Source organism: Mugil cephalus, chromosome 17 (genome assembly GCF_022458985.1).
Source record: "Mugil cephalus isolate CIBA_MC_2020 chromosome 17, CIBA_Mcephalus_1.1, whole genome shotgun sequence".
Lineage (NCBI taxonomy): Eukaryota > Metazoa > Chordata > Actinopteri > Mugiliformes > Mugilidae > Mugil > Mugil cephalus.
The window spans coordinates 17,383,624-17,399,189 of NC_061786.1; the positions used below are offsets into that span (position 1 = coordinate 17,383,624).

Consider the following 15,566-nt stretch of genomic DNA (forward strand, 5'->3'; position numbering starts at 1 on the left):
TCATGCTCGTCACTCTTATCGCACCGAGCCACAACCGACTGGATGAATTAGGATCTTTCCAGCGTGTGTGTCAAATTATCAAAGCAACAAACCCATCAGGGTGATCCTCCGCAAACATCTTCTGGGCACGGTCAGCCAGCTTCCGAATAGAGTCAGAGTAGTCCTCCACTGCCTCCTTAAGGATCAGGTGGCGCTTCAACATCAGCATGGCACTTTGTTCATCCTGCAGAGATGGAAAACAGGAGGACGAGGGAGGGAAAAGGGTAAATATGCAAAAAAAAAAAAAAGGGGGGGGGACAGGAGACTTCACATCAAAGCTAAACAAAGTACTCCAAATGAGCTCTCAGCAGAGACTCCCAATCCATGTAATCATGTTAATGCATGCAGCGCCACTTATTGTTTGCACAACATGATATATCTTGGTTCTGATTTAGATCATTTTTTTTATAAGCATGTTGTGGCCATTTGTCTGAGTTAATCAGGCCTCTTGTTCATCCCATCACCTTTGCCTTCTCGTCAGCGATCATGTAGAGCTCCTGCTCCCCTATCCAGGCCTCGGCCTCGTCCGCGTCGTTGAAGTACTGCTGGGCCAAGTTGGATCCGCCCAGCCTCTCCCTCCGCTTCGCCGTCTCGTCCTGCAGCCGGGCCCACGACTCCTCGAGCTCCTTGAGCTGGTCCGTGATCCTCTCCGCCTCCGGTCTGTCCTCGGCACTGGCGGCGGCTGCCATCCTCCTCCCTCGTTCCAGCACTTCGTCGACTCGAGGCTGGTGGCCCTCGATCTCCCGCTGCAATGTCTGACGGATGGAAAGGAGACCGTTGAGTGTAACGCATCACCCCACAAACAGGATGTCCAAGCGGCTCTAAGTCCCCGCTGCACATATTAAAAAGACAACTTACATAGTTCACCTTTATGGAAACGTACAGTGACAACTGTACTGATATCTATTTTTATCTATCATTTATGGTTTTCTGAGCTTGTTGATTAAACTGAGCTGAAATGATCTAAAAAGAAACACTTAAAAAAAAAAGACATAAATCCTCAGTTTCAAGTATCTCAAATGAGGCACATGCTGCTTTTCTCATATAACAGTGTAAATGAATTTCAGGGGTCCTGCACCTTCACTTCATGGACCCAGTCATAATAAATAAGTGATGTTTTTTTTTTGAGCTATTAACTTTTCCATACCTGGTTCTTCTTCAGCAGCATTTGCACAGTTTGAAGATTGTGGCCATGCTCCTGTGACATTGCCAGGGGCATCCTCTCCTCAATCCAGAGCTGAGAGAGGAAAAGAGAAGAAAAACAGATAATGACGATAAGGAAACAGAAAAAAAAAGAGCAGAAGCTTTGAAATAGCTTTATAGATCTCTGATGCGCATTAAATATATATATATATATATAAAATACTGACTTTTTACCCCCTTTGCAAAATTAAAGTCAAAAACATTATTAACCCGACTAAAGAGTATTTAATCTGGAAAATCAAATCTTTTCATTTACCAAATCAAATTAACTATTGACAGAAACACACAGAGAACTGTCATCTGTGTCTTTTCCATAGGAAAAAATGCACAGATCAATTTAATGGCTAGCCCAAGTGGTTTCTATGGTGCATACAAAGTGTAAATACTGTAACAGAAAACTCCATTACTTTATTTTTTTTGCTCTTGAAGTGCAGCCTTTAATATTTCTAGCATTAAAGTCCCTGATGTCATTGAAAAGTCACCACTAATGCAGTTTTAAAACCTACCACTCGTTTCTACACCTTCATTTTTTTTTTTTTTTTTTTTTAAATTAAATGCATTCTCACGAGCTCATCGGCCAGGTCTCTGTAGAACTGATGGACAGCCTTGGCGGCCTCTAGCTTGCCCTTGCGCTGGGCCAGCGGCGTGAGGAGCTGCTGGAAGTCCCTCTGCAGGGCCTGCTGTTCGGCCTCCAGCTCCGGCTGGTCCTCCCTGCTGCCACCGTGCTGCCTGACGGCCTCCTGGAGCTCCTCAAGCTCCCGCGCCCGGTCACGGACCTGGTTCTCTGTGATCTGGCGCGAGGAAAACGTGATTAGTCAGAAAGATGAATAGCCCTTCAAAAAGCCTAATCAGGATGTAGTGGAGAGTAAATCCACCGTAGGTTAGTCTCACCATTTGAATGTGAAACCGTTTCTTAGCTCATGTAAATTTCCTCATATAAATTCATAGAACAGATTCCACTGAAGTTTTACTAATGCAACACCGGGCATAATTTAGTGTTTAAAGTTGTGCTTTCACGGTTGTTGTGTTCAGATGGGAACAGATGCCCGCTCACTCAAATTTAATCAACAACTTTAAAGTAATCGCACCCATGACGCCGTTTAAATACGTTTTAAGAAGTGCATGTACCAAGAGGAATTGCAGAGTATAAAAGTATATAGTACATTTGAGATCAAGGAACAAACCTGATGCTTTTTGAGCAGGATGTTGGCATTGGTCAGATCTTTAACATCCTCGTCTCCGCTCTGCAGCTGCTGCTGCAGCTCGCCCAGCCACTTCTTCATGTCAGCTAAGCTCTGGTCGAAGAGCTCGGAGCGGTTGGCGTCGAACAGCAGTCGAGCCTTCTCCTGGGTGGTGGACTCCAGTTTGTCCCACAGCTCGTGGAGCTCGGCCAGACGCTCCTTCACGATGGGCTCGAACTCAGGCTTGGACTCCATGAGCTCCTGACCCTCCTGAACAGACACAAACAATAGAAAAAGAAGAAAAAGAAGAGCTGGTTTTCAATATATTCTTACCGGGAAGATATTATATGATGTTGTATCTGAGATCTATAGTTGAGGGTAAAGAAGAGTGTAAGTTAATGCAATCGTCTGTTGGTTTACTGAAGTTCCTTTCCCAAATCTCTCAAAACCTGGACAATAATATGTGCAACATCCTCATCATATATTTTTTTAATTTTTATCTTTGGATTATCCTTTGCAAAATCTTATACTAACATTTTTATTACTATTTTTTATTGCACATTGCTTTTTACAAACATGCATATAAGACATAAGATAAAAATACTAAATACTGTAGTATGCGTTGTATGAATGAACCACAGACATCACAAATGGAGGCAATGGTTGGCTTTTCAGATGATATAATAATTCAGTGGCGTGTGTGAATGTCTTGCAGGGTTTACTGACCTGGTCGACTTTGTTGAGCCAGTCCTTGTTGGAGGCCAGCTCAGCCATGAAGGCCTGGTGCTTGAGCCACTTGCTGTGGAGGTTCCTGGCCTCATCGTACGAGGTGTCCTGCGCTGTTAGCATCTTCTCGTTGATCCACACAGTCAGCTGTAGCACGGTGAGGAAGCATGTTAAAGATTAATAAAACAGACTGAAATCCTGTCGTTTAGGGGAAACGGAACAGCTAAGATCTATGCAAGAACAGCTGCAGCCATTTAAATTTGTGCAGAGGCAACTTTACACAAGTAGGATTTATTTCTTTGAAATGATTAGCCAACTATCCCTAAAGGGGTACATACACATTTAGTGTTATGAGTAATGTTTATAATAAACAGAGCCCCGAATGTGTTATGCAAATTGGCTACAATAACCAAGAGATCAGAAGAAGAACACAGTATGATAAGTAGAAGTGAAGGGATGATTAAGCTAATTACTAATGTAGTAATTGATGTTACAGTAAACTGACAGTGAACTCACATCTTGAGTGTTTTGCAGGAAGTGCTGCAGGTCTCGGTTGTCTCTGAGCTTTTCAGACACTTCCTCAGCTCTTCTCTTGTTCTTGTCGTGCCTGAAGATCAAACACCAAACGACAGAAGTACATGTAAAATACAGTTTGCGGCCGACTCAGTCTCTCTTTACCTGCGGCAAATCCCTATGTGACATATCTGCAAACAAACAAGATGCAGCTCCACATGGACCCACGCTCCTCCTGGTCCTCCACTATGTTTCCCTGCTACACCGCGAAAACTAGCTCTCACTTAAAGATCGATATCCATTATTGCAGGTGCCTGTGCACCAAGTTGAATGGTGGGAGTTAATGGGAGCAGTTCCTGTGCCCTCTCTCTACAGCCTCACGTTGACGCTAATGATGCAGAGATAAGAAAGACTTTTTTTTTGCTTCTGAGAAAAAACTCTACAAAAACCCCAACGAATGGATCGTTCTTTGTAAGCTCAGCTCCTGTGGCAGCCCTTAAAATTAAAAGTGTGTGTGAAATTTCACACACAAATGGTAAAATATTGATGTCTTCTATTCCACGACATTTCAGAAAGAGGGTATCTTGGACACCTGACTGACACAAAGGATTGTAACATCTTATCTGTGTAATAATGAATACTATACTAACTTTATAGTTATTTTACAGACTAAGGTTTCACTTATTCCAACTATGGCTAAACTTTTGTCCCAAAGCTTTCCAGTTTTATAATATCTCCTGTTCAGTTGTCCTTTGAATAAAATGCCACTGAAATTAACATTAATCCAAAAACACAAATGACTAACCTGTCCCGGATTGAGTCCATTTTGTCCTGAACTTTCCCAGAGTACAGGTTGTTGCTGTCCACCAGTCTCTGTCCGCCCTGCAGAGCGCCGTCGATCTTGTCCTCATTGGCCTCCATGGTGCTCACAAAGTCCTCATGCTTCTTCAAAGCCTGCTCTGCCCCGGCCAACGTGTCGGGCTTGTCAATGTGGGCCAAAGTGTACTCCTGAAAACAAATCAGCCAAAGCTGGGTTTGAAAAACTTCAACAAAGACAAGAAGGCGAGCATGTAGTGAGGGAACTGACCCCGCTACATTCTTCCAGAGCACATTCTTTTAAATACCTGCAGCATCACTAACCCATCATTAACGAGCTGTAAACTGTGGTAACCGATGACTCCTGAGTCCTGTAACACATGCAGTACAGTACCTGGTTGTTGAGGATGGCCTCCACAGCTTTGCCGTCCCTCATGAACTGCTGGAAGCCCAGACCCTGGTCCAGGAAGTTTTTTCGACTGTCCCACATCTTCTGCAGCTCTACCCAGCCGCGGTCCATGCCCTTCAGCCTCTGGTCCAGCTGTTGGTACTGAGGATCTTCCTCCAGACCCTGTGTGACCTGAGCACCAGTGTCCCTCACGCGGTGATAGTCCTCTTCGTGGTTGCTTATGTCTTCGCGGACAGCATCGTGGAGGCTCAGCTGCTCCTCGGCTTCTGGCAGCGTGGAGGGCATTTCCTCTGACGCCACAGCCTTCTGGGTCTTGAAGAGCCAGGATTGGAAGTCATCCATGTCCTGGAGGAAGGTCTGTAGCTTGCTGACCTCGCCCAAAGAGTCCTCCCTGTCTTTCAGGGTCTTCTTCAGCATGTCCCAGGCCGCATCCAGCTCTCCTCTGCGGGCCAAGATATCCGCCGCATTCTCCGGGTGGTCCTGGGCCAGCTGGTCAGCCTCTTTCCTCAGGAAGGTAAGTTTGGAGTCGATGGCGGCTAAATCTCTCTCCATTCCAAACAGTTTCCTCTGGATGGCCATGACTGCTGCCAGGTCATTGCCCAGCTCTTGTGTGGACTCGATTACCCGTGTCTTGTCTTTGATCCAGGTCTCTGTCTCGTCGCACTCCAACCCGTAGTTGTTGAGACTAACAGCGGAATCCACTCTCCTCTTCTTCTCCTCAACCATGGCCTTGAAAGCCTCCCACCTGGAAAAGAACCATTTATTAAAGGTTTATGTCACACAGGGTATTGTTAATGTCCTCGCTCTCTCTTTGAATTTGGTAACGCTTCACTTTCTTGACAATCTCCTGAAAAGAATATAATTTGCAAGTAATTATATGTAAAAAAAAAATAATAATCGTTGAAAGACCTGCTTTATTCAGAGTGTGTAATTAAAATCTATTATTGGAAGATAAGAGGGAACCTTATTCCCCTAGTACTAAATTAAAGACTTCTTTCAGGAAACCATACCATAAAGCATCACATGTATACATCAAGAGTGTTTTTTTCCACGGACAAACAAAAATAATTTTTTTTTTCAATTTGTTATTTCCTTCAGGTATAACTAATCTATGTGTTCAACGCACCTCTTGTTCAGTCTCTTCTGACATTCCTTAACCTCCTTGGTGCGAGGGTGTCTGCCGTCCTCAAGCTGTTTCACCGCTTTGTTGACGTCGTCTACTCTCGACTGAACGTTTGCCATGTCTTGAGCTAAAATGCTTAACCTGAAAACAAGGACAAGTGTCAATGAAAAAATAACATACTGTTAGCACATGATTACCAGACATACAAATTCAATTCAGGAGTGCATAATAAGATATTTTGTTCCGTGTACCTGTTCTGCACGACTTCCAGATCCTCCAGCTTGTCAGGCACCTCTAAATCCACCAACCACGTCTCCTTCTGGCCCATCCAGAGTTCACAGGCGTCTGTCTCACTGAAGATGGTGTACAGAGCCATAGTGTCATCTAGTTTCTTCTGTCTCAGGTCAGCCAGAGACATGAGCTCCATATAAAGGTCCTTGATGTCTTTCAGACGTCTCTGGATATCAGGGGTGTTTTGAAGCTCTTCTGGCAGAGCGTTGGCCTGTTTGGACAGGGCGTCGATTGTGGCGCCGTTCTTGATTGTTTCATTTTTCAGGCTGTTGTGCTTTTTCAGTAGCCGCTCGGTGGTGTACTCGTCATGGCCCACGTCGTCGTTGCTCATCTGCCTCTTGGCGTCCTGCAGCCAGGCTTTGAGGTCGTCAGCTTCTCCCTGAAACTGGAAGAATGTCTGGGTGTCCTGGAGGTTCTGCTTTCGAAACGCGGCCAGTTCTTCCAGCTGCTGCCACTGCCTCCTGATGTCGTCCATGCACTCTTGAACCTTCGGGGAGCCAAAGTGCTCCGCCTGGATCATCTTCTCGCCCTCACCCAAAACCTGCTCCAGATTGGCGCGGCGGGCTCTGAGCTCGTCCTCGAAGGCGCTGTGTTTGCTCTGGAGCACCAGCACGCTCGTCAGGTCCTTGCCGTAATCCAGGGAGGAGAAGATGTTCTCCTTCTCCCTGATCCAGCTCTCCAGCTGGGTCACCTCCCACAGGAAGTTCCAGAAGCGGCGAGACTGCTCCAAGCGAGCTCTTCGCTGAGCAGCCAGAGCGCAAAGCTCCTCGTAGCACAGGTTCAGATGCTGCACCCTGTCCCGGATCACCTGGGGATCGCATGGCTTATAGGCTGGGGAGAGAACAAATAAAGAAATCATTTTCAAACTCATGATCCAATTATATTAACTCATCCTTTATATAAAGGGGTAGCTACTGTCTGACATGTTTTGAGACTCGTATCAATACAATACCCTTTTTTTGGAAATGATATCTTAATGTAATCCCTTTTTTTCTACACCCTTGTTCTTCTATAGCAGTGTTATAAGGTTTCTTAAGGAGCGATTCATGAAAGCAATACTTTTTTTCCAATTATTCACCACACTTACTATCTCCGTTGGCAAACTGCAGAGCAGCAGCACTGGCACCCTGCACCCTCTCTGCCTGCAGAGCGATGTCATTCTCTACCAGAGCATGTTTTTGTAACAAATCCTCCACTTCCAGCAAATGCTTCCCAAAGTCGGGGGACATTAGTCGAATCTGCAGAGAGCAGGAAACAATTGGATCAAATTAATCGCCCTATTAAGAGCTGTTACTTGATAACCATCGCTCGCCTCTGGTGTACCTTCATCTCGTCCATCCAGCTGATGATGTACAGCATCTCCTGGAAGATCCTCTGCAGGGTCAGGTTCTTATCAAGGCGACCCCTTCGGGCCTTCAGCAGCTCCTGCAAGTAGTCCCAAAGACGCAGGATGTTGTCTTTGCGCACGTCAATCCGTTTGGCGTCGTGGTAACGCTCGGACTCCAGCTCCTTTGAGATGTTCACCAGAGCCTGGACACGCTCCTCGTAGGCAGCAATGTCCGTCTCAATGGCGTCGTGCTTCTTCTTCGCTGCTTCCACTGCTGGTAGGTCGTAACCAAAGTTATCCTGAGGAGAGAAGAGTGGAGCTGTTTACTTTTAATACCTAGAGCAGGGATCCTCAATGTTTTTCAAGCCAAGGACCCCCAAAACTGATGGGGAGATTAAGTAGGGACCCCTACCTACTATATGTGTTCTATATTAAACTCTGTTTATAAATATACATTACTATTATCATTTTGCATTCAATATTAAGTTATTCAAATAATACACAGGTTCAAATATTCTTTTTTTTTTAAATTTTATTTCAAACATGTGCAACAGTAGGGTGGTGGTAACGTCTTCTGGCTCCATATGTTGGATGTTAATGTGTATTTAAAGAAATTTTAATTTGTGGGGAAAATGTATGTATATATATATATATATATATATATATATATATATATATATATATATAAAATGTAAAAAAAATGTCTAATCAATCAAAGATTCTGCAACCTCCACTGCAGTACCTCCATGGATCCCCTAGGGGTCGTGTACCCTCTGTTGAAGACCTATTTATTAGATTTGACTGAAAAAAAAAGACAGTACTTCAAAGGCTTGTGGTAAGCTTTCAGTTGATAATTTTCAATTAGCTGCATCACTCTGACCTGATTTGCTCCCTTTTTGCATTTTTTCAATTAAGCATTCAAACAAGCATCTGTTCCAATTAACTAACAGGAAACCAGGACCTACCGTGTCACCATACAACCAGCATAAAAGAAAATCTATGAACATAATCAAATAAACATGAAGTCAAACCATTAAAGATTTAATAACAGCTGCAGCTGTCGGTTTACCTGGGCCACTAATCTCTGGTTCTCCATGAGCCAGGTCTCCCTCATGGCAGCCTTCCTGTCGAACCTTCTCGCCATCTGTTCCAGCTTCTCCTGTCTGATCAGCTCGTCTCTGAGGACGCGCTCCCGCTCGTGTTCCGCCCTCTCCAGACGCTCCCAGGCCTGCACACGGATGATGAGAAGCGGCGTGAGGGTTTGCAGGATTTGCTACTTTTTAAAAAATTCAGAGGCTCTTTTCCGCTTGATCCTATCCGCAAAGAGCTCTTGAGGTCAAGGCCGGCTACAAAACAGAACATCTTGTCTGAAATATTATATCTGAGGATACTGCAGGGCAGATGTTTGCTCATGCAAGACTTGTTTTTAATTAAAATGACTACATTTGACCATAATCTTGAGATGTCTCAGTGGGAAGAGGATCTTAAACCTCCTTCCTGTCAAGACACACAGGCCACTGACTTTTATATTTTCTTCAAGACATGGCTTAAAACTTTAAGGCTGGTCCACTCTAATTAAATATATTTGTGCTTGAACTGTTGCCTTTGGCTTTTACTTTGCTAAATGAGCCGAATGCGTCCAGCTAAGCAAGCTGCACGGCTGAATGACAAACTACAGACATTTGCAAAGACTCCATGCAGTCAGACGCTTCTCACAACGTCATTTTCAACAGTGCATATGTATCAGAATGATTTTTAGATGGCATCTCAAGTCTTAATGGGTTAAAACATGCTGCCGATGTACGTTGGCACTGGTTTGTATCTGAATGACACGCAGGCATCTCACCCTGTTGATATCTGCGACCAAGGCTCCCTCTTTAGGCGTGTAAACCCTCTGGTTGTTGGCCCTCATTCGACTCTGGATGGTGAACAGCAGCACCTCCAGGTTGCCCTTCTCCTGGAATCTGACAGACAACACAAAGCGAAGCAAAAGTTCTGGGAGCCCCATCACATAAATCGTGTAAAAGAAGACAAGTGTGCCGAAAATTTGATTAGGAACAGAAGGAATATGAGCGCACTGCTGCAGTGCAAGGTCTTTCTGGCTTGACTCACTTGGGCGGCTTCTCTACAGTGCGGTAGGTGTTGAAGGCCTGAAGCTGCTGCTGGACTCCCGTCAGAGAATTGGCAAGTTTCCGGTTGTTCAGCACGACGATGGTCTGCTCGATCCACGTCAGCAGGTCTGACGCCAGAGTCTCGTACTTATCTATCATCTTCTCCGTCTCAATGGCCTGATCCAGAACCTGAAGAAAGGAGGGCGATGATAAATGAGGGGGCGGGCTCAACAAACTTGCGTCAGTTAGTTAAGTGCAGGCCAGGCTTTTCCTATTCACCTTTCCAACTCTCTTGCCCTCCACAGCGAGCTGCTTCATCTTCGAGAAGTAGTGGTAAAATGCCACAACGTATGTGATGATGGACTTTTCATCTGGGTTCTCTGTGAACACATCTATAAAACAAAACAGCGCACGGGTCAGTCACAACTAAACCAGAGACCTCACTGGGCCCAAGTTTTTTTTTTCCACCAGGCTTAACGCTCATAAACATTTAGCTTGTACACGATGGCACAGCCACTCGCCTTCTGGGTCTAAGAGTTTGGTCACGCCGAGCCGCTGCTCTGCCACGTTGAAAGCGTTCTGGAGGTTGTGGGTCGGGTTGGACCTCTTCAAGGTGTTATAGTCCACCAGATCTGGCCTGGGAGCGAAATATGGAGGGAGTATGAGAGCAAAAGAGGGAAAAGACGACGAGACATCGAAGGAGGCGAAGAAGAATGAGAAGGAGAGACACTGAGCAGACGGGCTCAGTGTTCGTTTACATTTCGGAACTGCTCAGAGTGCTTTTTGCCATTCATCTTTGCTTACCGGTGTTTGTGTATGAGAGCGTTGAAGGCCATGCCGTCTTTCCAGCTGGTGGTGAAGTTTGTGATGTTGACATTGGGGTATCTGTGAAACAACAGCGGGGAGATGTCACCGACTGAACGTAGGGGACATTTCTGAGTGGCTCCTGGTTTGGATCAATGTCTGGCTTCTGTTCTGCTTCTCAGCATGTCTCAAATGTGAACTTCTTAAAGCCTCGAAGCAGGTGACGCGTTTCTCTCAGTAGTGGCATTGCAGTCGAGAGATAAAAAGATTCAGATACAGATTCAGAGACCCCATAACCCATAACCACACATAAAAAAAGGACCAATAACCTTGAAGGAACAGTTTTAGATTAAGGTAAATACTATCCAACTCAGGGTTGCATCAGCTAATTTATGTATATTGTCATGGGCTATGTGATGTTTCTCTTTAGTCTACTTTGTATATACAGGATATATATTTTTTAGATTTTATATATTCTCAATGCACATTTAGTTTATATTCTTTGTTTAGCTGCTGCACTGTAGGCTTTTTTCTGTAGGTCATTTCAATCGAGTATTGTGTTGCACAATAAAGTTGACTTGACTGTACTCATTTGGCTGGAGTGAGGTGTAAAGGTTGCTGCCACGATTGTGCACTAAATATGTCAGCTATTTTCAGCTGGTTAGCTTAGCTTAGTGTCGCTAACCAGGGAGAAGTACCTAGCTTAGCTCTAACTCAAGTTAAATTCTGTATATAACTCACCAAAAAAATCTAATATGGTGGTACATTTGTTTTTGCACAAATTAAATAAAAGGCACAGAAGATTATATTTATATACAGATTTTTTTGTCTGAGCTATGTTGTCTTGTTATCTTGGGCATTTCCTGCTAACTGTCTCGGAGAAGTAGTAAAACCTTTGGTTGATGATTTTTTGTGTATTTTTTTTAAATCAAATTTCTTTAAATACACATTAGCATGAATCTAACACATTTTAGTAAAAGGATAAGGAATAGCTTAACACTGAATGCAAAATGATAATAATAATGTATATTTATAAATAGCAGTAGGCCGAGTTTAATATAGAACCCATATAATAGGTAGAGGGTCCCTACTTAATCTCTCCATCAGTTTGGGGGTCCTTGGCCTGAAAAACGTTGAAGACCCCTGCTTTAAATGATTATATAAGCATGCAGTGCAAAAAAGTGATTTGCTTTGTATATGAAAATAAAGTTTTGAAGTAGTATGCTAAAGCATTTTCTCTTTCTGGTCATTCTTCAGTCATACATCACATTCAACATTATACTAAACTGAGACATTCTGGAAAATAAGTTTCTTCAATTTTGGCCCTGTAAGCCTTTCGTAGATTTACTTATAAACTAAAATGTACTTTCCCACGGTGGAAAACATGCAATGTATTTCCGGTGCCAAGAAAAAGGTGCTTATTTTTTAAACGTGAAACCTAAACAGACACTCTGCTGCACATGTTAATTAAAATGTGCAAAACTGCAAAGTACGAGGTGAACAGATGTACAGCAGGATGCACATTTTCACGCCGCTTCCCGAAGGATGTTTTTTTTACAACAGCTTGGTGATGCTAAAGGTCGCACAGAGAACCTACCCTGCAGTTTTCATCTGACACCACAGAAGAAGAGCATCCTTGGCTGAGCGCGTCTCCTTCTGGTCCGCTTGGCCCGTTTCCACAATGATGTCCTGGATCTGACGGAGAACAACGAGCACAGCTGGATGGTTAATAATGAAACTCGACTAATGCCTGATGTTTGAACACAAACAAGGACGAACTAGAAAGCTAACCGGTAGTAACGTGTCGCTAATAGGATGCACCAGTTGGGACCATTTTGAGGAACAAGTGGCGCCCCTTTGAGATACATCATTTATCACAGCTGGAAGAAAAACAAGTTTGGTCTTTTTTTTTTTTTTATTTGTGTAAAACACGACTAATCTCAAGAGATACATCATCAGTGTTATTAGCCGGCTGCATTCTCGCAAAACTAAACACTGGATCCAACTGACAAAAAGATAGGTGGTAATTATTAAAGTTCTTATTTTCCCACACTGTGGACCCGTAATTAGAGCAGGGATGTGATCTGAGAAACGGGCCCAGGGAGAGGGCTAAATTTAGCCGGCTTTGGTTCTCATCGGTTTATGCAGACTGAAGGATACAGACAAGACCAAGTCGAATCCTGTCTTTTCTATTTCTTTTTTTTTTTAGTTTAGTTTTTGATAAGTTTGAATAATGCAGCGGGCCATATTGTTTGAAGTAACGTGTCTAAAAATAACAGTCGCTGGTGTCAAATTAAAAATAAATACACAGCCTCTCCGTGAAGATAAAAGAATCAAACTGATATGTTCTGATGCTGTGGATGTGCCTATAACGGCACATAATAACAGCTGGAAAGTGAAGGCATCGCTTCGAGAAAAATGGAAAATCATCCCTGTTTCATTTTTCTTGTGTAAAAACACTACGGAGACTAAGCAATTTTGCAATCCGACGCTCATCTATTGTGACTACTCTTAAGACATGTATTTAAATGACGTCCATTTTATTCATGCTCTTAGTCAAAACTGAGTTTTTGTATCAAAGTATTAAATATACGACAAAATTTGAGTTTATTTTTGTAGTTTAACATACTTTTCTCATCCACGGCATACATGGAAGACGTCACTGCCTTTTGCATAGACTCTTACTATATACTTCAGTTTACAGAAGATTTTTAAAGAGAAATATTGCACTAAGTGAGCATGAAGAAATTAATTTTGTGGTGGTTATTAAGGTAAACCCGGTTTCACTGAAGGCATTTTGAGCAACCTGAAGTTGGTGGGGGAGGGGGGGTGATTTTCAGGGTCCTAATAGGACCTAAAATTTACCTGGAAACGCAGGATGATGGTCCAAATGAGTCCCAGGATGAGGCGATGGTTGCCGTCGACAATGTCATGGGAACCCATGTTCTCCAGGTGGACCCTCTGCTCTTTGAGGAACTGTAAAGCCTTGTCCACATTTTCCAAGCAGTGGATACGCATCCTGCCTTTAGTGGGTTTTGGCTACACAACAAACAAACAAAAAGCAAAAAACGTGAAGATTTCACAGAAGAACGGCCATGAATGAGTAATACACCAAGTACATTCAAAAAAAGACAAAAAAACTTCCTACCAGCCGTTCTCCAGACAAGACCTCCAGCAGTTTAATGAGCATGCGTCCGTCCCGCAGGTCCAGGTAGAGGTCAGATATGCGACATCCGACTCGGGACAGGATTGAGTTGACCCATTTAGTGAAGGTCTTCTTCTGAACCGCCTCGCGCTCATCTGATGGAAGTTAAGAAAGAACATGAGTTTCATGAATAATACAAAATCCCCACAACTACAGAGGAGAAACCGAGGAGCTGGTAGGAAATTCACTGCTTTGGACAAGGGCACTCCAGTTTAGGAAACCTGATGGAAGCACTAGACAGGTGTTAAGGGTACATTTATTTGAGGATATCAGATCCAGAGACAGAGAAATACACACCGATCAGCTGTTAAACATTAAAACCGCTGACAGGAGAAGTAAATAACAATGCTAATCTTGTGACAATCTTATGTTCTGCTGGGAAACTGTTCGACCTAGCACCAACCCCATCGCAATAAGACTCCTTGATGACATCCCCAGAAGGAGGCATGGGGGATTGTTGCTGCCTTGAAGCCCTTCACTAATCCTTCCATTGTATTATTTTTCTTGTACAGAATTTAGACCAGTATTTTCAATTAAAGCTGCACCAATGAGAGGCTGAAAAATCTGGTAGTCTTGACCTTTTTCCTCACTTACCGGAGCCGTCGTTATTGGTCTCTCCTGCTGTTAAATAACTGACATGCTTGACATTACTCCTGATATGTCCTCTGGCTTTTTATAGAAAGTCCTGCTGTAAACGTGATATCCGTGATCACAAGAGGACACTCATGAGGAAAGAAGCTTTACTGTAACTATGCACCATCCTTCCTAAGTAGTTAAAACCGCAATTATGCAATTAATCGTAAACAGTTCCTCTGGTTTATTGTATCTGTGCTGAAATTCTTCAGCATGGCTTCTGCATGAAAACTCTATAGCGAGAGCATCACGCTCAGAGAGGTTCTTGGGAGGATGAGCACTGCCCACATGGTGACACATCTTGCCGGGCTCATGCTCACACTCACACTCACACTTTCTCAATGCCCAGAGATGAGTGCCTCCTACTCAGCCGCAAAAATAAAACGAATTTCAGGAAGGGACCATATGGAAGCGAGACCCGATGCGGTGCGCTGTGTTTATTTTGTCTGTGTGCAATGTGAATAGGCACGTGGGGGAGGTCTGAGTGGGTGTGTGTGGTTGTGCATCTGCATCCGGTAAACATGTAAAAGTCAACCTAAACCAGAACATTGCTGAATTTGTTGGGTCGCTGATGTTGTTAATGGGGGTCATAATTTTATGGCTGACTACTGTACGTGAATACTTCATACTATTGAGATATACAAGCCTTGATTTCACACGTCCATGCTCTCATTTATTCAAACAGAGCTTCTTGAAGTTTATCAGGTCAGCGATGAGACATCCTCCCCTCAGTCGTCCCAGCTTGCGCCACGTGACTTCCCTCAGGTCCGTCTGCTGCACATTTGCCCCGTTTATTCCCGAGCCCTGAATCCGACTGCAAAGTGTGCAAAGGACTGCATCCTTAATGACTTGTGCAATAAATGATTCAGACCCTGAGGTTGTGGAGAACATGCAAGGAACAAAAGCAGGAGCGGGTGCTGGGAAGAAGAGGTCAAAGGGAGCGGATTTAGAGTGACAAAGGAGAGGGTAGAGCGGATCAGAGAGGAAGCAACGGAGGTGTAACCTTTCGTTTTGTAACCAAACAAGAACTGCATCTCTTCCCTACTGCCAAAACAGTAAGGCGGGGTTAAAGCTCCAGCTCAATTCTTAGCATCACTTAAAAAGAAGAACTCGGGTGGTATTGTATGTAAATCACATGGTGCAGCACAGTACAGTAAATAAATCATGCTTCATTCAGGTCCCCTC

At 43.8% G+C, this 15,566-nt stretch overlaps 1 protein-coding gene across 1 annotated transcript in view; it reads right to left on the reverse strand.

Annotated features, from left to right (window-relative positions):
- Positions 1-15,566, reverse strand: part of sptb (spectrin, beta, erythrocytic) — a 42,131-nt gene that overhangs the window by 13,402 nt on the left and 13,163 nt on the right. The window contains exons 3-24 of the mRNA XM_047610608.1: positions 13,692-13,843; positions 13,409-13,582; positions 12,141-12,238; positions 10,544-10,624; positions 10,261-10,376; positions 10,019-10,131; positions 9,741-9,928; positions 9,475-9,592; positions 8,698-8,856; positions 7,625-7,927; positions 7,389-7,539; positions 6,262-7,132; positions 6,014-6,151; positions 4,873-5,632; positions 4,468-4,670; positions 3,666-3,756; positions 3,150-3,296; positions 2,427-2,693; positions 1,809-2,033; positions 1,187-1,276; positions 504-794; positions 93-223 (exon numbers count right to left, since the gene is read on the reverse strand). Of these exons, the coding sequence (XP_047466564.1) occupies positions 93-223; positions 504-794; positions 1,187-1,276; positions 1,809-2,033; positions 2,427-2,693; positions 3,150-3,296; positions 3,666-3,756; positions 4,468-4,670; positions 4,873-5,632; positions 6,014-6,151; positions 6,262-7,132; positions 7,389-7,539; positions 7,625-7,927; positions 8,698-8,856; positions 9,475-9,592; positions 9,741-9,928; positions 10,019-10,131; positions 10,261-10,376; positions 10,544-10,624; positions 12,141-12,238; positions 13,409-13,582; positions 13,692-13,843 (4,867 nt within the window). The remainder of the gene's footprint in view (positions 1-92; positions 224-503; positions 795-1,186; positions 1,277-1,808; positions 2,034-2,426; positions 2,694-3,149; positions 3,297-3,665; positions 3,757-4,467; positions 4,671-4,872; positions 5,633-6,013; positions 6,152-6,261; positions 7,133-7,388; positions 7,540-7,624; positions 7,928-8,697; positions 8,857-9,474; positions 9,593-9,740; positions 9,929-10,018; positions 10,132-10,260; positions 10,377-10,543; positions 10,625-12,140; positions 12,239-13,408; positions 13,583-13,691; positions 13,844-15,566) is intronic.